Here is a 23397-nt window from a genome sequence, read left to right on the forward strand (position 1 = left end):
TTGTATGTATTTAACAGCAACTCACATGCTTGCACATGTGCTCTTGGACAGAGATTTCATGTCCAGGTATCATGTCTCTCTCTTCTTCTTCTTTTTTAATCCAAAGCCCACTTCATCATATTATAAAATAAACATTAGAAAACCACAAATAAATATTCTTGCTCGTCCTTTTGAGGGAAATTCCTTGTTAGGTTTTTGGATTTTACTCTGGGCCATTTAACTCAAGATCTGTGTATATTTTGAGCTACTGAAAAGTAACGTCAGCACAATCAATCACTGCAATTCCAATCCACTTTATGTATCTGCTCAAGATGGGGGTCAACGTGATTATCCGAGAACAATGCTGAAATAGATACAGAATTGTTAAAAACTTGTCATTTAGCGATACTTAAACAAATCAATCGAACGACGATTCTAATTACTATCGCTAGAACATTTTGCTACATGATGTAAGTCCACGAGTGTCTAGCACGCTAATCATTTTGGGAACGGGGTTTCGCTTGTATCATCACCATATTCGGAACTGCTACAGACAGACCAAATGCCAGTGAAGGCTTTTGGCACAAGTGGCTTCACCTTCACTTGGCAATAAATTGTAAGAATTCTCTCAATGTGCTTTCGTTATTGTGTAATGCAAAAGGGGTGCCTTGAACCCATCAATCAGATAATGTGGGGTCAAATTCCATTGTTCAGCATCTGTTCCTTAGTTTAATCGTCGTCCTAGATCATGATCAGCATTTCATGATGTGAGCTAATCAATGCGGGAACTAGATGTGGCCGGTTCGTCCGAACCGCCGGTTCCGATTCCTAGAAAAGGTGGAACCGGAACCGGCCCTTGAAAGGGCCGGTTTCGGTTTCGGTTCGGAATTGCCGGTTCCCTTGCCCAACGGCTTTTTCTCCTCGGGCCTCTTCCTCCTTTTTTTTTTTTTTTTTAAAAAATTCAGGTCGGAACCGGTGATTCCGACAATTTAGAAACTAAAACCGGCTCTTGAGGGCCGGTTTCGGTTCTAGTTGGAACCGTGGGACCAGTCAACTGGCCGATTTCGGGTCGGTTCTGGGTCCCCGGTTTCATTTGGTCATGTCTAGAAGGAACCATGTATAGAAGAACAGCATGTAAATAGATTTTTGTACTTGGAAGGTGGCTGTCCTGTCTCCATTGGGGTGCGATTTCCAGATCATTATCCTTCTGTCGGCGGTCTAATTATAGGATCCATCATGCGACTTTTTAAGGTTCTCTCCCGCCCATCGATGCCTCTCACTATTTTGTCTTCATGGTTTTGTGTTCCCTTTCAATTAGGTTAAATTAAGCTTTTCCCCGCCTAGAAAGCAACGTTAATCAATGGAACCTAAAAAAAATTCTTTTTCACTTCAGCTTGAAGTTAATGCGAGGAAGTGCAGATCGAAGCAATACCCTTTAAGCAATATCTTAAGAGGGGTGCAAAAAAAAAGACTTTTTTTTTTGTCAATTAGGGCAAATTTTTACCTAATGATGAGTTCTAGTGGGTCAAATTTGGTGAAAGTCAAAGTAGAATGGATTAAAGTAGAATGAACAGAAGCGAGAAAACCCACATCACGAAAACTCATGAAACCTCCTCAGTCCTCCCCTGCCACAAACGATCCAAATCCATGTTTCTTGACTGATCTGTAAGAATTTTGTCCCAAAAGAGAGAAAGAAAGAAATTAGGCAAAAAAATAAAAATAAAAATAAAAATAGAAGAAGAAAACTAAAGGAGTGAGTGAAGTGGGACCCACTTTTTTTTTTTTGGTGCGTGGGTGTTTTGGGTGATGACACTTCAGCATCACCTCATCATCACATGTCCAGCATCAACAGCAACAAAGAACCCACTATTTTTGGGTGGCTCAGGAAGGAAATCTCTCCTTCCAAGTAAGAATTTTTATGGCAGATTTCCCAAGCAACATCCACTCACAGTAGAGAGAGAGAGAGAGAGAGTGTGTGTGTGGAGAAGTGGCAAGCTCCGCTTCTGCTCAGGTGTATCCATCTCTGAGTTTGGTGCCCAGTCCTTCTCTCTCTTGACATTCCCTTCTTCTTCGTCTTCTTCTTCTTCTTCTCTCTGATCTGCATTCTCTCACTACCCTCCAGACGATCATCACCATCTCTCTCTGTCTCTTTCTTCCACATTGCCTCCCCGGAGCTCAAAATTCGTCCTTGGACGGTCGAGAAGATGGCGGACAGAGTCTACCCAGCTGGCAAGCCCGCCGTCAACGGCGGCGCGGCCCCCCCCGCCGCCGCCAATGCGGCCGCGGCCGGAAAGCCCCAGCTCTACCGCCCCTACCGCCCGCAGCCCGCCAGGCACAATCGCCGCCGTCACTACGACCGCCGGCGGTGCAGCCTCTGCTGCTGCTGCTTCTGGACGGTCCTCGTCGTGCTCGGGCTCTGCCTCCTGGCCGCCATCGCCGGCGCGGCCGTCTACGTGCTCTACCGCCCGCACCGCCCCGAGTTCTCCGTCTCCTCCCTCCGGACCGCCACCCTCAAGCTCACCAGCGCCGCCGACGGCTCCTCCACCCGCCTCATCACCCTGTTCAACCTCACCCTCACCTCCAAGAACCCGAACAGCCACTTCACCTTCGCCTACGACTCCTTCGCCGTGGCGCTCTCGTCGTCCTCGTCCAACTCGGTGTTCCTCGGAAACGGGTCGCTCCCGGCCTTCACGAGCAACGAAAAGAGCGTGACCACATTGCGGGCGATCGTGTCACTGAGATCCCAAGATCTCGACGCCGAGTCTGTGACCTCACTGAGATCAGATCTGAAGAGGAAAAACGGGGTCCCCGTGAAGATCCAGATGGACACGAAAGTGGAGGTGAGCGCAGGCAAGCTGAAGACCAAGAAGGTGGGCATCAGAGTGAGCTGCGAAGGGTTCAAAGGGGTGGTCGCCCCGCAAGGCAAGTCGCCGGCGGTGGTCACAGTGAGCGATCCCAAGTGCAAGGTCGATCTCAGGATCAAGATCTGGAAGCTCACTTTCTGATTCATCCATGGAAGCTGGTAATACAATTTGTATCTCTTTGGCATTGCAACATCTCTCTGTCCTACAAATTGTTTCTTTCTCTTGTTTTGGTTTCTGGGTTTGTGAAATACCTGTGGAAGGATTCATGGAGTTACTGATTGCGGGTCGAAAGAAATGGATCAAATGGCGAGTTAGCAATCAAGAAAAAACAAGGAAATATTCTTGAATTTTTTTTTTTTGGTTTTTTTTTTTCAATTTCTTGTTTACCATTTTCAAGTGATGAAGCATTAACTTGGAAATGGGTCGTGGAAGAGGCAATGACAGATTTTCTTGTTATATAAAGTGGCAAAATTGCACATTCACTGGCTGTGTTTTTCTTCTTTCTGATCATTCGCATTGATAAGCAAACATGTTCCTTTCATTGTGATGAGCATTAGACCGTGGAGGGATTGTATATAAGGACTCCGTTTGGTAATCTGAGTTCAGATCAGATGTCATGGGATTGGAATTTTGGAGCGGTGATGACAAACTGCTTCAGAAATTTCTACCCAGATGTGTTCAGCAATTTTTAGCCTGAATTCGATAAGGGAAAAAGGGATCGACCTCAAAGGCGGTGCCTCGATCTAGGAGCATGTCGGGACCGGTGGTCATGACCACCCAAGACAACCGTCAATGACACAACTTGGACCCAACGTGCAATGTTGTCCTTGAACTTTTAATTTATTTAGTATGATCATGAATTTTAGCTCAACGTATAATATGGAGAAGGGTTATATATATGTGTGTGTGTGTGTGTATGTGTGTGTGTGTGGAAAATTACACGAATAATTTTTTAACTTTGACTCAATGTGTAATGTTATCTACGAACTTTTAATTTTTACTTGAGTCCTAAATCTGCCTCCATTTAACCTTCCATCAAAATCACCCTTAGTGATTTTGTGCTCGGTCTTCGATCTCTCGTGTTTAGAAATGTTCCATCTCTCGCAGTCGGAGAGCTCACGCTTAAGGCCCTCGAATAGCCCGTGCTTGGGAGTTTTCCAATTCTTGGTTGTCAATGAGAAATTTTGGACGGAGGGCTAATAGGATGGCAAATTTGTGACTCAATATACGATGTGATTCGTGAACTTTTGATTTATTTAATGTAGTCCCTGAGCTTTTTGTACATGCTCAATCTAGTTTTTGGATTATTTTTCAACATCGTTCCATCTTTTGCAGGGCATCTTTTCACAGCGCCATTATAAATTTCCACCATGGAGACCCAATAACAGAAGCTCTTCCATGGATCAAGTTGAATGGATCTTGGTTATCAATCATCATGGTCATCCCTCTTAACATTGGCCACAGTACTAACTAGTCAACCTGACTTCATTCATTGACCAAAAAAAAAACCTTGACTTCATTCTTTCAATCGTAGCGCCATCATCATGGATCGAGAAGGCATTAAAGACCAGTTTCCCTTCATGGACAAACCAACCAACTCATGGGCAATCTCTTTATTTTCAACTACCTTTTACTATGCCGCCCCCTCCATATCAGATTTCTAGATTTGAATAAGTTCAGGGTTTCCAGATTTGAATAATTGCCCATGACGCTCGTGAACTTTGGCCCTAGAGATGGGCACAGAAAAAGTTGGTGTATAAATTGAGAGAGAAGTGCCCATCCTACTTGCCATGGTGACCAGTGAGAGCATTGAATGCCTGCGATTTCCAACTTGCCAACCCAATTGAGTTCCATGAAAGGAAATGTTCCAGCTCGATAGGGAGCTAGAGACTCTTGAGAGTGAGAGTGATGGGCATGGCTTCAACATCATTGCTATTAATAGGTCCATTATTTACCTTTGCCTCCACAGTTCAAATACATCTTTGCTAAACTAATCTTCAATACATTCTCATTGTTCCATGCCATATTTAGCCAAACCCAACAGAACTTAGGGCTTTCGGAATGTGGGTTTGGTGTAGATGCTAAGACACGAATGTGTAACTTACATGAACCGATCACTCATGCGGCTATCTATTTGAAACCCCCCCCCCCCCCCGGCGGATTCGACAATGTCAATAGGTTCAATGTGCATCGGCTCGATTCTAGGAATGACGCAGCTTTTTAGAGACGTGCTATCTGAGAAGGATCTAAAGTGAGCTCCATTAATGGACCGCCCGAGATAGGTTAAGACTTAAAAGAGAGAGAGCGCATACGCGCCATGAAAGAGACTAGAGAGCTGAGGAAGTAAATCCCCAAGAAAACCAAAAACTAGGTCAAAAGATCATGATCGGATTTGATTCTTATGCCATGGAATTTTAGGGGATTCGGAATTTGATCACGAGAGAGTTTTCTTTCTTGCGAATCTTCTGGTCTTGAAATGAGTAACAATGGTGCTCGTTCTTCAAAGATGCTCAAGAGATCGTATCATCTTATCTCAACCTACAAGTAATAAGGTTTACTCAATGTCTTTTAACTATTGATTATATTCTGAGGGTTCAAAGATGTTTCGTGATCAAAGAGATATAGAGCAAATCGAGAATTGATATGGTTAGTGAAACGTTTACTCACGGGCTATGGTCGACCGGTGGTACCGGCGGTCCGAATTCACTTGCGGTGATTGTGCTTGTATCTTACTCTGGCGAATGGGTTATGGGCCACCGAGCACCGGCACCCGAGTAAGGCTATGGTAGTGGGAATCGCCTACTTTAAGCCAATGGGTTGAGAATGGTGCCGAACGACACCCTCTCTTTATTCTTCGAATCAAATGTTCTGTAACGGGCCCAATGCCTTCGTGATAAGGACTCCTATGGAGTCCCTTCAAGAACAAGCTTTTTACATTGGAATAAGTGGTTCCGCACCCATTACTCATCCATAACCATAGTAACGGATTTGAAACCACCAAGGCAGCATCCTAATCCCAGATCGATCGATGTCTATCAATGCAAATCGTTGACACGAAGGGAAAACCCTCCGTCCCGAGCGCTTATAGTAGAAGTGATCGTGATGTTACTTGCACGTTGTGATGTCATTTTGACGAATTAGGAATTGACTTACACTTATAGTCACAATCCTATCCCTTCCATACACAAAAGTTGGGATCAGATAGAGATTATGGTGAGATTTATGGCCCTAGGCCCAAGGGGGAAGGCATGAAGTTCTTGCTGCTCCAACCTTTGCTTTATTAGAATTTTCCCATAGGCTTTGCTTCCAAGTGAAGTGTAATTGACTTTGACACTCTCGCAAGAATTGAATCTTTCTTTGAGCATAACTTGCCAATTGATTCTCTCGAAACCCCTAATGATTTGATTTGGTTCGGCTGCCTTTTGGGCTTAGAAACTTTAGCAAACGCCAATGTGGAGTTTAGAACGTTGTGGTAATGATGAAAGCTATATTTATTGAGTGCCCTGGCTCTTTCGTTTTAAATGGAAAGCTAGTTAAAGGAGGAGAGGATATAGAGAGATTAGTAGAGAAAGTGAGTTAATATCAAATGACCATAGTAACCCTTGTTTTATGAACTTTATTGAAGAAATTATTCTATGTCCTTCCTTTTGCTAGAAGTATACACAAGCCCTTCTTGCTCAAGCCAATCCCAGTCTTCTAAATTCCCATGAATGGGGTCGAATTTCCAATATATTCATTTAAGAAACTGGATAATAGCATAAATGATACCCGAACTTTGGTCTAATACGCAATGTCGTCCCTCAACTTTTGATTTATGAAATATGGTCCCCGAACTTTGGCCCAACATGTAATGTTGCCTCTAGACTATTAATTTATTCAATGCGGTCCCTACACTATCAATAACTATTCAATGCAATCCCCAATCTAAAGTTCACTGACCATATTAAACATCGAACCAAAATTCAGGGACCATATGAAACATATTGCATTGTGCCAAAGTTCAGAGACCATATTGAACAAATTAATAGTTCGAGGAGGACATTGCACGTTGCACTAAAATTTTAAAATCATTTAGTGTCGTCTACCCTTAAGAAAATGAAGAAAAAACAAAGAAAGGCTTCACGTGCACCCTTGCCATTTACCCAAGTGATATACAATGACAAGGCCTTTCAAGGCTCTTGTGAGTCTTTTTCAAAGGCTCTTGTGAGTTTTTTTTCGTTTGCAAACTGTAGGGCTTTGGCTGCTTGTTCACGACACCACTCGATCATCTCGTGGACGACATCATGAACCCGAACATCCTCAAAGAGACAAATTCCCATTCTCACACAAAGTGGAGGAGAGGAGAGGAGACAGACCCCACTTTCATTCGATAAAGTATTTAAGGTGGTTCCAAAGCATCGCTTAGCAGTCAGCACTTTCCACACCAGATTGGCACATCCGGCAAACAATGGTTGAGTTGAGTAAATGGCAATGTTCTACTTGTGACTACTCATTTTTCGAATTAGGGTTCCGTTTGTTTGAAAGAAATCTGCCTTCGAATTTTTTTTTTTCATTTTTCAATGCTTGGACGACGGAAAACTAATTTGATCTCTAGAACATGCTTTCCATGGACTGAGAATAACAAGCGTAGATCGGGAAAACACGACGGACAACAAGTAAATTAATTTTCCCGAATCACCAAACAAATGAAAACTAACCGTCTTTCTTGAAAAATGATTTTCATGAAAGGTATTTTCCTTCACATCGTGAAGTTGGCAATGGAATAAATGCACCCTGATGGGACCTAACTCACTTTAGATACTATTCACTTTCGCTCATCTCGTATTGAGCCGCACGGTTTTATCCATTCGGCACTACTCTGAGTCCGAGCACTCTTAATATTAGGATTTCTATACTCAACCAGCCCTTCCCTCCAAAATGTATTTCTTCGGTTCACGATCCCACAACACTCTTTCCCGTTCCGTTCGGCGCGTGATTTAGCTTATTCCTATCTCCTCCGAGATCATCGTTCTAGAAGCTTTTTCAGGAGCCGCTTCTTGTCTAACCTCCTGCCTCGATGCTCATTCTTCGTCTCGGTCGGATTGGGCAGATGCTCACCGGGAATGGAACTTCCACTGTGTAGACAATGCCGATGTGAGCTCCATATGCTGCAACCATAAGATCATTTGATCCTCGTGTGAGGGTCGTTAAAATCGAAGGCCGTCATGCACCGAGCTCACATGAACCCCGACCCTTTCTTCGAACTTTTTCAAACCCTAGCCCTGGCCTGGCCATGCATGCACCGTGCAGCGCGTGGGACGCGCTCCGGGACACGCTGTTCTCGTCGAGCATTGATTAGCCCCCGCTTCCAAACGCTCCCCTCTCTCTCTCTCTCTCGTCTGTCCCAACGGCTATGCGAAATAAGAAGGAAGTCGCATTTTCCCTCACTTTCTTCCCCCAACTTTCTCGAGAAAGTAGCGTCAGGAAAAGAGAAGAGAAAATGTCCGCAAAGCGCTTCCTCTTCGCTCTCATTTCGTCTCTCTTTTTCTCGGTCTCCCTCTGTAATTCGCAAGACGTCGCTGCGCTGCTGGCCTTCAAATTGTCGACGGGCAGCTCCGGCTCGCTCGCCGGATGGGTTAACTCGTCGAACCCGTGTCTCGGCTCGTGGCTCGGCGTCACCTGCAACGCGAGGACTCACCGCGTCGCGAGGCTCGTCCTCGAGAACCTCAATTTGAGCGGCTACATCCAGCCGCTGAGTCAGCTGGCCGAGTTGAGAGTCCTGAGCCTGAAGCACAACCAGTTCGCGTCTCTCTCCGTCAACCTCTCCTCGTGGCCGAAACTCAAGCACCTCTACCTCTCGCACAACGGGTTATCCGGCGAATTTCCCTCCGGGATATCGACCGTCTGGCGCCTCCGACGGCTCGACCTCTCCCACAACAACTTTACCGGCGTGATTCCGCTGGCCGAGCTGGCTCGGTTGCCGCGCTTACTCACTCTCCGACTCGAGGCAAACTCGTTCACTGGAACTCTCAGCTCGGCTGTTTACTCGTTCCCTTCGCTTCGGGACGCCAACTTCTCGGACAACGAGCTCTCGGGACAAATTCCGACATCCCTGTCGCGCTTCCCCATGACGGCCTTCTCCGGAAACAAAAACCTCTGCGGAAGGCCGTTGTCATCCGTTTGCTCCAACCCCACAGCAGCAATCGGCTCTGTGCCGACTGAGGCGATAGCTCCGAAACCGAAGCATCTGAACGATCGTGCCGTGCTGTCGATCGTCGCAGTCGACGCAGTCGCAATCACGGCGGCGCTCGCGACCGTCACGTGGTGCTGTTACAGGAAGAAACGCCGCCGCAGCGAAAGCCTCAGCGAGGCCAAAACCAGAGCTCAGAAGCAGACACACGGAATCAACGGCGGTGGCAGCGGAAATGGAGGCGAACTGGTGGTCTTTGGCAGGCGTAGGGGGTTCGACAGGGTAGACGATCTTCTACGATCGTCGGCGGAGCTGTTGGGGAAGGGGATCGTGGGGACCACATACAAGGTGGTGATGGCGGACGGCGGCACGGTGGTGGTGAAGAGGGTGAGGGAGGCGCTGAGGAGGAGGAGGAAGGAGGCTGATGTGAAGCTGAGAGAGATTGGGGGTCTGAGGCATCCCAATGTGGTGAGCCTGAGGGCTTTCTATCACTCACAGGACGAAATGCTCTTGGTCTATGACTACTTGCCCAGAGGAAGCCTGCACTCTCTGCTTCATGGTTTGTGCTGCTTATCACCTCATGAATTCATCTTGACATGGACTCTGTTTTTTGTGCTTGGAAATGGGTTCCTTCTTCGCTGCAGATTGTGCAATTTGCAGTATGAATCATTTTGATGTGTTCATTGGTTGGAGTTCTTTGCAATTAGCAGAGGTTATGGATCTCCAGACAAATCATTTCTTGTGCAAATTATGGTTATTACCATTTCACATGCTGTTGTTCTTCCTTGTTTTGTTTATTGGCAATGGAAGTGGCAAGTGTTTCTTGGTTGAGAGGGGCTCTTTAGACTTCTTTCAAGTGCAAATTGTATTGGGTTCTAGGTTGACCAGTTAGATATTCTTTAACACTAATTGTTGTTGCAACTTGCAAGTGCCTTCATTATAGAACTGATGAACTGCAAATGTTACAGAGAATAGAGGACCAGGGAGGACTCCATTGGATTGGACCACCAGGATAAGGCTAGCTGCAGGTGCCGCGAGTGGCCTAGCTTACCTTCACGAGTATAGCAATGCGAAGCTCGTCCATGGACACCTCACGTCATCGAACATCATAGTCGACGACGGAGGAAGCGCCTGTGTTTCCGACATCGGTCTCCACCAACTCTTGCCTTCGCCATTTTTGTCAAACGACGCCCATGCAGCTCCGGAGCTGATGCTGAACAACAATCACGGGAGCACTCAGAGGAAATATACTCAAAAGTGCGATGTCTACAGTTTCGGGGTTGTCATCCTTGAAATTCTGACGGGGAAAGTGGCGACCGGAGAGGGAGAGACGAGTTTGGTGAGATGGGTTCAGCGTGTACCCCAAGAAGAGTGGAAAAGGGAAGTGTTCGATTTCGAATTGTTGGGTTACAAGGAAATGGAAGAAGACATGACGTCTCTTCTGCAAGTGGCTTTGCTCTGTTTGGCTACGTTGCCGAGTAATCGTCCCAAAATGAGAGTGGTTCACAATATGATTGAAGATATCAGGACCAAGGACGGAAGAGAAGGGCCGACGAATTGTTCAGTGAACAATCTGTCTTCCGATTCTTCGCCTTCTCAGTCTGAAAACACTTCAAATGCGTTAGCAGCTGATTTATGAAGTGATGGGTACGGGCAAAACAAATCTTGTTTAATCTCGACAGAAAGGCAGGGGAAGCAGGATCTGCGATCATCTCCACCCTCCAGTAAACCATAAATGCAAGGGAAAACAGAGGTCCTCTCTTCCAGAGTTGCAGGGTAGGTACTCTACTAGTGTAGCGCATTACTAATACACACGCATGTTTCATTATATTCTTTCTTCCAAATTGAACAGTTAATTATCATGTGCCGATTATGTTGATGCCATTTCCGAGAGATTGATTACCTATGATACCGAGCTTTCCTTGTCTCCTACCCTCCGCTTTTCTGTCCTGTCATGAGATAACAGAGTACAAATTTCTGGTGTGGATGTGCTTGACCACAAAGAACTGTAATGCCAGAGTTAATCTTTCTCTTTCACTCAAGGAATGCAAGTTTTTGACAGATAGGTGATCTGGGTGTAACACATCACCAATTGCTATGGAATTTACTGTGGTCCACGGAATAAGTCATGAAATCTTCTTCCCAGGACAGAAAAGTGGTCCAATACCGGCCTTAATCGAACATGGATGCAGAAAAGAGGAACCTGATTGTTAGCCCGCTGGCCAGTCAAGTTCTATTCACAAAGTAAGCAGGCTTGAGGTTTTAGCCCTGCATGAAATATGCATCTTCGATGATGCGCATTCTCATGCATTGCTTGGTTCCGATCGCGAGGGTGGATCCTGTAAATGTGAAAGTTGCATTCACAAAAGATCTTGTCGTGCAAACCAGTTCATAACTACCAAAAAGAGACACACAACCCAACTATCCTTGCCTGTCTGTCAATACGCTCTGTAATGGAATGATACACTTGAGACTGCGGTCCACATAACATGTGACGGGTAGGTGCGGTCCAACTCCAGCATCCTACAACTTCCCCTAATCAGTGGCTTCACCAAAAGTTGAACTTCAATACGATTGTGAACCACCAAAATCGCAACTTGCAGGGAAAGCGCCCTTAGACTCACTCAGTCCCCACTAAAACAGCATTTTCCAGGAATATCCAGCCCGAAACAACTTGATTGCAGCTGTAAGTAGGCAAAAACAACACAGGTTTTCACGAGAACTAGCATTGTCGACTAGAACATTGTGGTCCAGCAGTTCATGCTGCCTAGCGCCTCAATGACACTGGTTGTGTATCCAGGTAGGGTCATGTTATAACACATAACCACAATCAGCTTCTCATTTCAATACAAACACCATGATTTATGCATGCGGTATCCATATGTGCTGTCAGGACTAGAAGCACTTGCATCTGTCCCTTTAAAGTGGCATAAGGGCATAAAACAGAAGAGGTCATTAAGAGAAACTGCTTTTGAGAGAGAGAGAGAGAGAGAGAGGAAGCAGAACAGTATTGAGCTTTCTTCAAAATTCTGGAATTCACAGTGATCATTAAATCGGTACTTAACCTGTTTCTAATCTCGAGTTTCAGCAACCAGGCTCAATACGCATACAAGCATTGTATATTCATCACAAATTTAAGAGGTAAGCAAGAAGCAATGGAAGGTGCTACACTACACAAATGAAAACAGGTGAATGAAATTCTCGTCATTAAAAAAGTAAGCAAACACATTGTTTCCAATGCTTCAATGCATCAGTCTCCAAAACAGCAGAGATCCAGATAAAAGCCACATGAATGTGAATCAGCTCTATGAACCAATCAGATAAAAAACCAATGAAGCTTGCCACTGCACAAATTTCTCATCAGCAACAGATGCTGGAAACAGCATGAGGAGAAAGAATTTTGCCAGCCTGAAGATCATCTTCATCGATGTTTGAACACCGATCAGAAACAAGATGAGTCGACCACACAAACTTGCAGATCGAAAACAACTAGCTAAAACCCTCCAATCATCTAGGGATATGGATCATCTTCATAGATGTTTAAACACCTATCAGAAACAAGATGAATCAACCACACAAACTTGCAGATCGAATACAACTGGCTAAAACCCTCCAATCATCTAGAGATATGGATTATTTTGCAACCATGAATGATCAAACCTCAGTAATGATCCTATCAAAATCATCAGCTGCTCAGCAGGCATAAATGGTGGCACTTCAGCAAAATTTAAACCAGTCAATTAAGTTCATCCATGGGTATTAACAGCTTCCCACACCAAGTTCTTCGGGATGGGATTAGCAAGATCTCTAGCCTGCAATGCAGCCGCCCTAAGCGTCCCGATAGTCATAGCATTTGCCTTCCAGAAAGAGGCGCTATTGTAAGGCAAATTGTGCTTCTTGCAGAGTTCCTTCACGAAAGGGGAAATCTTCCTGAGATGGCATCTAGGCAATCGAGGAAACAGATGGTGCTCAATCTGAAACTGCAATCCTCCGTGAAACCAATCCATCCACGGCGAGCACTGGATGTCGAGTGTCCCGGCGGTCTGCTTCCCGAACCAGTCGTTCCCACTGGGCGGACCGATGTAGACGCTCGACGCGAAATGATTCAAACAGAACTGAACATGCTGGATTCCAGTGACGGAAAAGCTCGCAATAACGAACATCATCCTCTCTCCCCAGTTCGGGAGGCACGAAACGAGAAGCGGATACCATATCCAGAACGCGAGGAGCCCCAATATCTCCTGACCCCTGTTGGGCACCTTCTTGTTAGACAGCAGCAATGCGAAGGATTGGGCGAACAAATTGATCCGGGCGAAGCACATAACGGGGTAAAACGTCCAGTGCTGGTTACTGACCAGGAACCTAGAGACGGCATCGAAGTTCATCTTCCTGTCGTAGTAGTACGAGGTGAGGGAGCCAAAGAACTTGGAGGACACCACGAAGAAGGGCATGTGCTGGAGATCCGGATCGAAATCGAGGCTGTTGCAGGCGATGTGGTGGGCATTGTGGTTCCGCTTCCACCAGGCGATGCTAATCCCGGCGAGGCAGTTCCCGGTGAGGACCTGCGCGAACCGGTTGAACCCAGGCCTCGACATGATCTGGTAGTGACCCGAGTCGTGCCCCATCCACCCGCTCTGAATCCACAGAAACCCCATCATCCCACCACACAGCAAATGAACCCATTTGCTCTCAGACCACAGCACACCCAAGACACTAATAACGAACAGCACGGCGATGAAACACATGGAGACGAGCGTAATGTGGCCCTTCTTATCGAACAACCCCATTTTGGCGAACTCGGACAGGAGCTTCCGGTAGTCCTTGGAGGCCTCGGACACGGTGTAGCCCTGGAGATAGTACCCGTTGAAGTACTTGTCGAGGTACTGCCACGCGACCCCCGGGTGGTAAGCGACGAACGCGTCGGTGGCGTCCTGGCCGGCGAGGCTGCGCAGCGGGAGGTCGCCGCCGGGGTGGTCCCTGATCCACTCGGAGACGTCGTAGACCTTGCCCTGGATGGAGATCCAGAGGTCCCCTGGCTTGTTGTGGCTGGCCAGCTCTTCGAGCGAGATGGAACGACGAGCGGAGTCCGCCATTGGAGCAGGCGTCTCTCTCTCTCTCTCTCTCTCTCTCTCTCTCTCTCTCTTCCTTTCTGTGATTGAGAGGGAGAGAGGAAGAGAATACGTTGGGGACTCGGGGGAGCTTTTGATTTGCGGGCGTGGGGGGTTTTGGGTGGGGGGATGAGGTTACTACATTAAGTTGCTTAATCAGGTGATTAAGAGTAATTAATACACGCACTTAGGGGCTAATAAGAAAGCACTTAAGCTTTGCGAAAATATCTTTGCGTCCCAGTTGGGTCCTGTTTGGTTACGCTTGCAACTGCAACCTCTCGTGATTGCGCCTCAGCGCAGAGACAGAACCAATATTTATGGAATGGGAAAACTGTTTTCCAAGGACTGGTTTGTATATATATATATATATATATATATATATATATATATATATATATATATATATATATATATATATCGAAAGTTGATGGATTACGCCCACCAAATTAAAAGTTTGGAAATCGCATTGCACATAACATTACAAATTAGATCGAAACTCGTGAATCATTTGAGTCATTTTTATTTAATAATAACGATAGTAACAACAACGGTAACGACGACGATGAACGTATGTTGTTAAGTAGATTTAAGGGTGATCTTTGTGGCTATTTTGGGATCTATATACAATGCTTTGGGAGGGGAAGGAAAGCTCGTGAGGTCTTACTATGGCGTTGAAGGACAGGGACAACGGACATGGCATCTTTCCAGCCTAGCAAGGAGTGCAGCACGTGATTCGCTCCAATTAAGGAAAAAAGAAGAAGGAAACGGCCATTTTTTGAAATCTAGGGGCCGGCAAAATCTGAGGTCAGATTTTCGGGAATTTACGGTTTTTCAAAAACCTTATGGTTTAAATCCTTTTCGGCCGCGAATAACTTGGTAAGATGAATCGGACCGACTGGGCCGTTTTCGATACAAGGATCGGAAGAAAATTCGAAATAAGAGCCTGAAATACCATTATTTTTTTTAAATAAATGCCTGAATCTAGCGAGGGCCGGCCTGGCCGAGGCGAGGGCTATCCTCGCCGGTGCTAGAAGGGATTAAAAAAAAGGGGAAAAAAAATAACCGACGAAGATGATTTTGAGCACGCTCTTCTTTGGAATAATTAGGGCATTTCGGACCTTTATTTGAAATAAGATTTACTTCACACCCTTATTTGAGAAAATAATAACATTTCAAGCCCTCATTTGAAATTTTCACGAGGACCGGTGTAAGTAATTAGTTTAACGTCGGTTTTCAAAGGAACCGAGTAGGTCCATGGGTTAAAAACCTGAGAACTAGTTCGGCTCGATTCGATTTTCTATTCAAGCCTCGAAGCCACCTATTCTACCGAGGAATGTCTACCGTTTTCCAAAGATTCCACTCCACTGGCCGGACATCCAAAGGGGAAAACGGGAACGGTAGGTTCTCCTCAAAATCTAATCTTTTGATCACATCAAATATACATAAAGTCCCAAACACCGATCGCATCATAAGAAGAAGCCAAAGTAGCAATTATTAGTACATCAAATCTTCTTGATTAAGCAAGAGACTTGTCAACGAGTTAATCCTAAGCACTTATTAAACACATGTAATAAAAGACGAGGCAATCGTTAGTAAAACTCATTAAAAACTGGGTTAGTACCATAAAAAATCTCACACCGACACATTCGTGTCACATCTACCGCAAACTAATTTCTGTATCATAAGAATTCTTAGACCGGTACACGAGTGCCACACTTACCTCAATCTAATTTTTCGTGTTATATGATATCTCAAAGTCCAAATCGGTACATCCGGGCCACTTTTACCTCCAAACTTATTTTCATAAATTGATAAACTCGTGTCTCATTTACTCCAAACTAATTTCACATGATTCTGACCACAACAAAACTTCACGGGAAATATGATTATTAATGATTGAGAGTTTAGTGTAAAACTTGTTAAATATCCGCCATTTCGGTTTCTGTAATAATTGTCTAGTTAACAACCGCACGGTTTCACCTTAGAGTCGGAAATCGGCCCACCCGATCCCGAGCCTACCTAAAAACTGGACCGGCCGTCGATCCGGTTCCTGAGTGGGTCTAGAAATCAGCCGTGATAATTTTTTCCCTATTACCTGCAAGTTCGCGTGTAGTGAATTACTTGAAACCCTAAACGGCAAATCCAGCACTGGTGGTTTCATGTTGAACGGATCGAATAAGATTACAAACGCCTATAAGAAAGCCATTCAAACTCCACACTTTTTTTCTTGGTAACTAAAAAAAAAAAAAACTCCACACCTTTTGCAACTTCATCCGGTCTAATTGAGTTTATGGATCACTCGAGGAGATTTATGCACCAACTCTTGTGGACTGAAATGGCGTGGTGTCACAAGCCAGAGGGACCGAAATTCATCGATTTCAAAGTTTCAAGTAACGGATTGGTCCTAGTAGAAACCGCCAAGAACAGACCGGTTTGGTCCTATTCTTTCGGTCTTCGCTACTGACACGATGCACGATTAGTCGGGTCCAAGAGGGATCCAACCGAGGCTCGTGCCTCGTCTAAACTTAAGTACCCAAGACTATTTTACTCGATCGATAGGGGATTGGAAAGAGAAGGACTTCCAGCAAGCACCTTGGAGATGTGTACATCTAAAGTGAAATGTCATTCTATCATTTTCGTTAGGTGTGCAATTCTCATTTCGATTTCCTGTTCAAATAGAACTTGAATGGTAGTTCGCCAAACCGGCATCTTGGGAATGTTAGATGCAAACCAAGATTCATTCTTTAAAAGAAATTACAAAATCATTGCTAATGCAAACATTATATTATGATTTGTTAACAGGCAACGGGCCATCCCCGGAATCAAAATGAAAGCCTAGACATTTTCATACGACGTACGAGATTATAATCGGTGTATTTTGGTGTGCAAGCTTAGAATATGCTGAACCCACCACATGGATATTCCCCCAAAAAAAAAAAAATATCCTACTTTCTTTATTAATCGATTATCGTCTTATTTTATGCTCGAGTTCGTACGTGAATATCTCCATTCGTACCTATGTTTTAAGCTTTTTCATAAATATTCTATGAAGGTTATTGTTGGCGAGTTCGCCGAGCACACGTGGCCTCCGTCCCGGCACGACCACGACGGCTCTCGAATCAATGTCGCTATCCACTCCTGTATGCTGATAGCGGTAGTGGGAGAAAATTGTACATTATGCTATATTGGGGACACGTCAGCCGATTAGATAAAATAAAACCGACGATAATTTTTTCTTAACGCGAAATACTAACAACGAGCAAAATAAACTTGTTTTCCCCTGCTCGCTAGCAAAGGTATGTCAAATATAGATCCCTTGACATCTTCCTCTCATGCGCCAGATTACGCAACACGCGACACGGGCACGAACACGAACGAGATCGAAGTGTGAAATAGGAGCACAGCCATAGGAACACCATGCCCAATGACATGAATGCTGCCAATGCAATTGCCCAATCTTTGGATATGGAATGAGTGACATTGGACCCCCAAGTGAATGGAAAGACCGAATGGCCCATATTAGGCCTGAATTGCATTTTCCTCTGGACCGGGTGGATCGGGCTCATGACGTTCTTGGGGGCCCGGTCCGATGAAGGAGGGCCTATTTGGCCCATCACAAGAATTGTTGCTATTCTAGTTATAATTATATGTATGCATTACACTCATACTCATAAAACCAAAGTTTAAATTCGAATTTAGTTGGTTATAAGGGTAATTAGAGCATTCGATCTTAAATGTCGGAGTTATAAGACGGCTATGAAAGCTACACGTGGGATGAATCATATGATCTATTTTGGACCGATGAATTATCTATTTAACCAATACAAGATCGGTATCGATCATTTTTTTTTGGGTTCTTAGATATTTAAGTGGGATAACTTTAAATATCCTATCTTTTTGGCAAGTCGACTGGGGTTTTGATTTTATTTGGTACTAATTGGATTTAGAGTTTGGCCATGATCAATTGTCCCGGAAAGTGCTCTAGCGTTCTCTAGGGGATGAGGAGGAAATGAATAGATTAGGAAAGGGTTAATACCACAAAAAACCTTAAACTGATATACCTATGATAAATTTATCCCAAACTATTTTTTTGACCACAAAAAACTCTAAAGCGATACATCTATGATAAATTTACTCTTCATTAGTTTTCGTTAAATTAACCATCAAATTGCTGAGCTAGATAGCACATGGCAATTCATGGATCTACCACTTTTGGATTTTTACCATTTATTTGTCATATGTGTATCAATTTGAGATTTTTCGTGGTATTAACTTAATTTAACGAATGATAAATTAGGATTTTTTTGGTATTAACCCATTAGGAAAAAACCAAGGACACCTACGTTTTATAGTCAAGGATAAAGCACACCATGTGTATTTTCGTCCATGCCAATTACTTTTGCTTCCTTGATGATCTCTCTCTCTCCTTTTTTTTTCACATTTACTTGACATAGATTAGATAACAATATGAGCTAATGCATGGGACTGAACTTTTTCGATTTGTACAATATCCTCCTTTAGTTCTTTATTCTTATGTACGATTAGACCGCTGACCTATGTATTTATTCCAGTCTTTCTATTGACATGTTTAATGAAAACGTCGCCGTGGCCTCAAGTGTCTCGTTGACTCTTACGTGGCATGATGTGTGGCGACTTTCCATTCTTAAATATGAAATGTTGTCAATATATTAATGTAAAAAATTATACGTGAATTCATATGTCAAATGATTATACGATATGAAATTTCAGAGGTCACGTGACGAGAAAATGTTATATTATTAAGAAAAAAAGGAAAAATTCTAAATAAGAACTCGAAGAGTTTTCATTTTCTCAAATAAGAGATTGAAGTGGATCTTATTTCAAATAATGGTTTGAAGTAGCCAAATCGTCTCAAATGTAGGCATGAAGTCGACTTTGTTTGGATTTGAAGTGGTCATATCGATATAAAAAAGGGTCTAACCTAATTGTCAGAAGAGCATTTTTTTCCTTTATTTTTATGACTTTTTCCTTTTTTTTTCTTTCTTTTTCTTTCTTTTTCTTTTTCATCTTCCCTCCGCCGGCCTTAGGCGAGGGTCGCCCTCGCCTAACCTAGACCAAGAGAGGGAGACCCTTGCTTGAGGCTGGCGACCTCCGTCGGCCGCAACGATGGCCGAGGGAGGGAAGAGGGGACAAGAAAAGATAAAAATAAGAAAGAAAAAGAAAAGAAAAGTAAAAACATCAAAAAATTTTAGAAAAATATATTTAGAAATTTTCTGGCTAAAATATCCCTTCTCTAATGGCTGAGATAGTCACTTGCTTGCTTGCCGGCCAAAAGCCCTTTTTTGGGACGATTTGGTCACTTCATGTTCTTATTTAAAACGATTTGGCCACTCAAGACGTTTACTTAAAATAAAGTTCAATCAAGTGAGAAAATTAATGTATTTTTCCGGTAAATTTTCTATAAAAAAATACAAGTGACAAAAAATTAAGTAAAAATTCTATTTAGATATTCTCTTGATCGGTTTAATGGAGGGGGAAGCGCATATCTTCACCAAAAGAGGAACCCAATTCCGTTCCCCGGACAGCAGAGGAGTAGATTTGCTGCGAGCCGGCAGCAACATAATTGTCTGTCGCCAAAGATTCAAACTTTATACGCGAAAAGGAAAGCCACCTCTCTCCTCGTTCGTTCTTGGTCGATCGGTTTTCCAGTCTCATCGCAACCTACGAGCAGTTTAGCTCGCTCGTGATCCGCGACCCCGGTAATGGCGGAGAAACCCCAACCCGTCAAAGTCCTGTACTGCGCCGTCTGCTCTCTGCCCGCCGAGTACTGCGAATTCGGCCCCGATTTCGAGAAATGCAAGCCCTGGCTCCTCAAGAACGCCCCCGAGCTTTACCCAGATCTTCTCAAAGGTGGAATTTTTATTTGCTTGCTCCCAGTTACGATTGCCCCTTCTCTTTCTTACTTTTTAGAGATTGAGCTGCGTTTACGATCTTGGGTTTTGAGGTTGTGGGTTTCCGGGATTGTTTGCGTCTTTCGAGCGTTTTTTCTTTGATATGAGCTGGGGAACGTGGAATGTTTCGTCAGTGATGTTGGTTTTTGGCTTTTTTGTGATGGTGATCGATGTTCAGATGCTACTGGGAAGGAGGCTGATAAGGTGTCTGAGCAGCTCCAGTCAGTCGGAATCTCCTCTGGCGGCGGCAGAGATGGCGCCGCTTCCACCGCCTCTCCTGGTGAGCGTTTTCTCTTCTTTTCAGACAATTCTTCCGATGGGTAAAAAGGTCTGTGGATTATTATCTCCAAGCATTGCTTGACGGATTGGTTTTGAAGGGGCCTAGTAGAAAAATATAGTGCTTGTGGCTAGCGTAGCTGATTTTTGAATTGATTTGCAAAGTCTATTCAAATATGGATGGAAAAACGACTCATTTTGCTCGAAAATATGATTAATATGTCTGCAAATCTTAAAACTACGAGCAGGCTTTATGAAATCCTGGTTTATTGCTGTCCGTAGATTGCTTTTATTCGGTAGATTGCAATGTCTATTTTGGAGGAGTGAACTCATTGAACAATGACAGTACAGTGGTTATTTGAACATGCATATGTTATCTGGTCAGATGGGGTAATTCGCTAAACTTCATGATATTGTTTGCACTTCAGGGGATTCTTCTTCGAATAAGCTAGAAGAAGTGAAACGTCTGCCTGGCGGAAAAGTTAAGAAGAAGGTAAGACACTAAATATGGATCTCAGTGCACTGAACCTCAGTTATGGTGAAGGGGCTTCTTCTAGTGATTATCCCGAGTAAATTTGCATGGTTGTTACACAGTGAGTCCTTCAGAGATGTTGTTAGAGATGCAACATGTATCTGTTTTTAACTCTCGTAATTCCTTTTAGAGGACGGTTTATTCTTTTTCTGATTAGAATTACCATTTTGGTTGACATCTTTGTGTTTTTTACTAGTACTGTGTTTGCAATAAAGTTGGATCTCATGAGCAGCAACTTGTGACGCTTCTCGCAAACTAGGGATGGCTTGAGTTTGCTATCAGTTGTGATTTGTATCCATTGCTCTCATGTCTTGAGTTGCTATCCTCATCTCTCTTTCTTACTGAGGAGACCTGATTTTATGGTGTGCCTATGCGCATTGTTTTTATGTATGAGCGGGCATGCATACGTGTATTTTTGGCCATTGATTGTATAGGATATATGAGGTTCGTACAAATATAGAACAACAAATCTTGCTTAGCCCGCCCCCCGCCCTTTAATCTAAAATATTTTTCTCGAGCCTTAGTTGGTCGCTGGTATTTATCAGTTATACTGTTCCCTTACCTCTAATATGGAACTTTTATAAAGAAATGCATTAGTAACAACAATGCCATTATGTAGGATAAGCAAGAAGTTGTGATCGAAAAGGTTGTACGTAACAAGCGCAAATGTATCACTGTCGTCAAAGGACTTGAACTATTTGGTGAGTATTATGCTTTTCCTTTCACATTCATAGTTGGTGGCTGATAATTCGTTTTTAAGGTTAAGTTTGTCAGTCAATTAACTATGTGTCTCATCTCAGGCATTAAACTCAGTGATGCTTCAAAAAAGCTAGGAAAGAAGTTTGCAACCGGAGCATCAGTTGTGAAGGTAAGTGAAATTGCATGAATTGGGACTTTGATGCTTCTATTAATTCATCTTGATTCTCTGAAGGACTTATTAATTGGTGGTCACTCCAGGGACCGACTGACAAGGAGCAAATTGATGTTCAAGGAGACATATCCCTTGACATTGTGGAGTTCCTTACAGAAACCTGGCCTGATGTAATTCCCTTTGACCATTATCTTTGTTGTAACATGCCACAGATTCAAGCTATTTCAGTGGAATATAGTTATTTTTTTGCCTTTTGTCCCTCTTTTCTGGAATCAACGAAAGCACTATCATCTTAAAGATGAAGGTCAGGAATGATCATCAAACTAAGGGCTGGTGTTTAGAGAGTTTTATCTTGCTTGAGCTGCTCCTGGTTGTGTTAAATTGAGAGCCGTGAGAAGGTTAGATTACATTGCTGGTGATACTTCTGGTTACTTGAGCTAAGCTAATTCTGCCTCGACTGCTCTTAGCTTCACAATTTGCAACTTTTACCATTGGTTCTGTTGATTTCTCAATGATGAAAATGAACTGGCTGCTATGTCTTTATTGTATGCTTGTCACATGGCGACGTAATTTTCCTTCTGCCACCTTTGAACCATTCATTAAGCTTTGACTATGCATATTAGCTTACAACAAATATTGTCCCTTTTCTTTTTCTGTGAAATATAGGTGCCTGAGGCTGCTATATACTTCATTGAAGATGGAAAAAAGGTCCCAGTGGTTTGAGTTGAAGTTGTTTTCTGAGCGACCCGGTTGGTTTCGTGATATAAACACAAGCCGGAGGACCGCTGTGCTTGTGATTGGAGCACCTTATGTTGAGCGGCCACAGCTATTTTCAAGGAAGAACTCTGTGCTGGAGATGTTGAATATTTATGGGTGTCAATTCTCCAGCGGCTTTTGAACTCGTCATAGTTATAGTTCTGCAGTATTATTTTGGGTTATATATATATGAAAAGCACGAGCTTCTTATCTTACCTTTACCGCGCCATATGATCTTGCGTTGGTACTCGCTACTCAGCTGAGTCATTGAGGGGACATTTTTGTTCCCGTGCTCCAGGAGTTGAGCTGATCACTGCTGGTTCTTGGTAAAGTCTGAGATCCGATTTGTGGCTACTGTACAAAAATTGCAGATCATCATCCTGTTATCTGGTGCTAGTAGCATTGACTTGGCGACTATGTAACATGATGGCACATCATAAAATTAATGTCTCTGTGCTCTACATAGTTACGAGCATAGATTGGACTATGGACCGGGCAATCCATGTGAGCAACTGCGGTGTTGATATTCGATATAATAGCATGATCCTAGGCAATTTCGCAATGAAATGCAGGGACTTGGTTGATGCCAAGCCGGGCCAAGAGTTGTGGTTGATCTCGCTTTGTCCGTCTGTTTTTGGGGAATTTCAGGTGCTCTTACTGAACCAAAACCTTATAAACATCATGGTATTTCTCAGTATGGCTAGTACTTAAGTGCTGGTAAGTTTCATAATCGAGATATAGCAACCCTCTTAACCGATACGGCAGTGAAAAAAGTCCTTAGCCCCGACAACCTTAGCCCGCCTCGAGATTTGTTGAACCTCTTCGCTAGCATGTGCTACACTTGACCGTGGAAGATTGGTCTTGGATTGGCATGCCATATGTAATGTTAGATCAAAATACCGATGATCCCTT

General features: G+C 43.8%; 4 protein-coding genes across 5 annotated transcripts; 3 read left to right on the forward strand and 1 right to left on the reverse strand.

Annotated features, from left to right (window-relative positions):
* Nucleotides 1-1838: 1838 nt before the first annotated feature.
* On the forward strand, nucleotides 1839-8562 carry LOC115740974 (NDR1/HIN1-like protein 6). The gene is made up of 3 exons (XM_048277938.1): nucleotides 1839-3040; nucleotides 8203-8219; nucleotides 8559-8562. Exon 1 carries the CDS (start codon nucleotides 2184-2186, stop codon nucleotides 2982-2984), a length of 801 nt encoding a protein of 266 aa, XP_048133895.1. The 5' UTR covers nucleotides 1839-2183; the 3' UTR covers nucleotides 2985-3040; nucleotides 8203-8219; nucleotides 8559-8562.
* Nucleotides 8231-11150, forward strand: LOC115740972 (probable leucine-rich repeat receptor-like protein kinase At1g68400). Of its 2 annotated transcripts, XR_007198221.1 has the most exons (3): nucleotides 8231-9571; nucleotides 9981-10723; nucleotides 10803-11150. XR_007198221.1 is itself a non-coding variant. In XM_030674647.2 (2 exons), the coding sequence occupies exons 1-2, from the start codon at nucleotides 8236-8238 to the stop codon at nucleotides 10649-10651; spliced, it is 2007 nt and encodes a 668-aa protein (XP_030530507.2). In that variant the 5' UTR covers nucleotides 8231-8235; the 3' UTR covers nucleotides 10652-11150. The 2 variants fall into 2 exon arrangements, 1 of the variants encoding a protein (XP_030530507.2); XM_030674647.2 differs by having other exon boundaries at nucleotides 9981-11150.
* Nucleotides 11151-12191: 1041 nt separating this feature from the next.
* Nucleotides 12192-14232, reverse strand: LOC115740973 (acyl-lipid (9-3)-desaturase-like). The gene has a single exon (XM_030674648.2). It carries the CDS (start codon nucleotides 14103-14105, stop codon nucleotides 12759-12761), a length of 1347 nt encoding a protein of 448 aa, XP_030530508.1. The 5' UTR covers nucleotides 14106-14232; the 3' UTR covers nucleotides 12192-12758.
* Nucleotides 14233-19659: 5427 nt separating this feature from the next.
* Nucleotides 19660-22902, forward strand: LOC115741143 (translation machinery-associated protein 22). Its single transcript, XM_030674889.2, has 7 exons — nucleotides 19660-20009; nucleotides 20229-20330; nucleotides 20755-20819; nucleotides 21478-21559; nucleotides 21659-21726; nucleotides 21816-21899; nucleotides 22396-22902. Exons 1-7 carry the CDS (start codon nucleotides 19862-19864, stop codon nucleotides 22450-22452), a joined length of 606 nt encoding a protein of 201 aa, XP_030530749.1. The 5' UTR covers nucleotides 19660-19861; the 3' UTR covers nucleotides 22453-22902.
* The last annotated feature ends 495 nt before the right edge of the window (nucleotides 22903-23397 follow it).

The sequence above is a fragment of the Rhodamnia argentea genome, chromosome 4, assembly GCF_020921035.1.
Source record: "Rhodamnia argentea isolate NSW1041297 chromosome 4, ASM2092103v1, whole genome shotgun sequence".
Classification (NCBI taxonomy): Eukaryota; Viridiplantae; Streptophyta; class Magnoliopsida; order Myrtales; family Myrtaceae; genus Rhodamnia; species Rhodamnia argentea.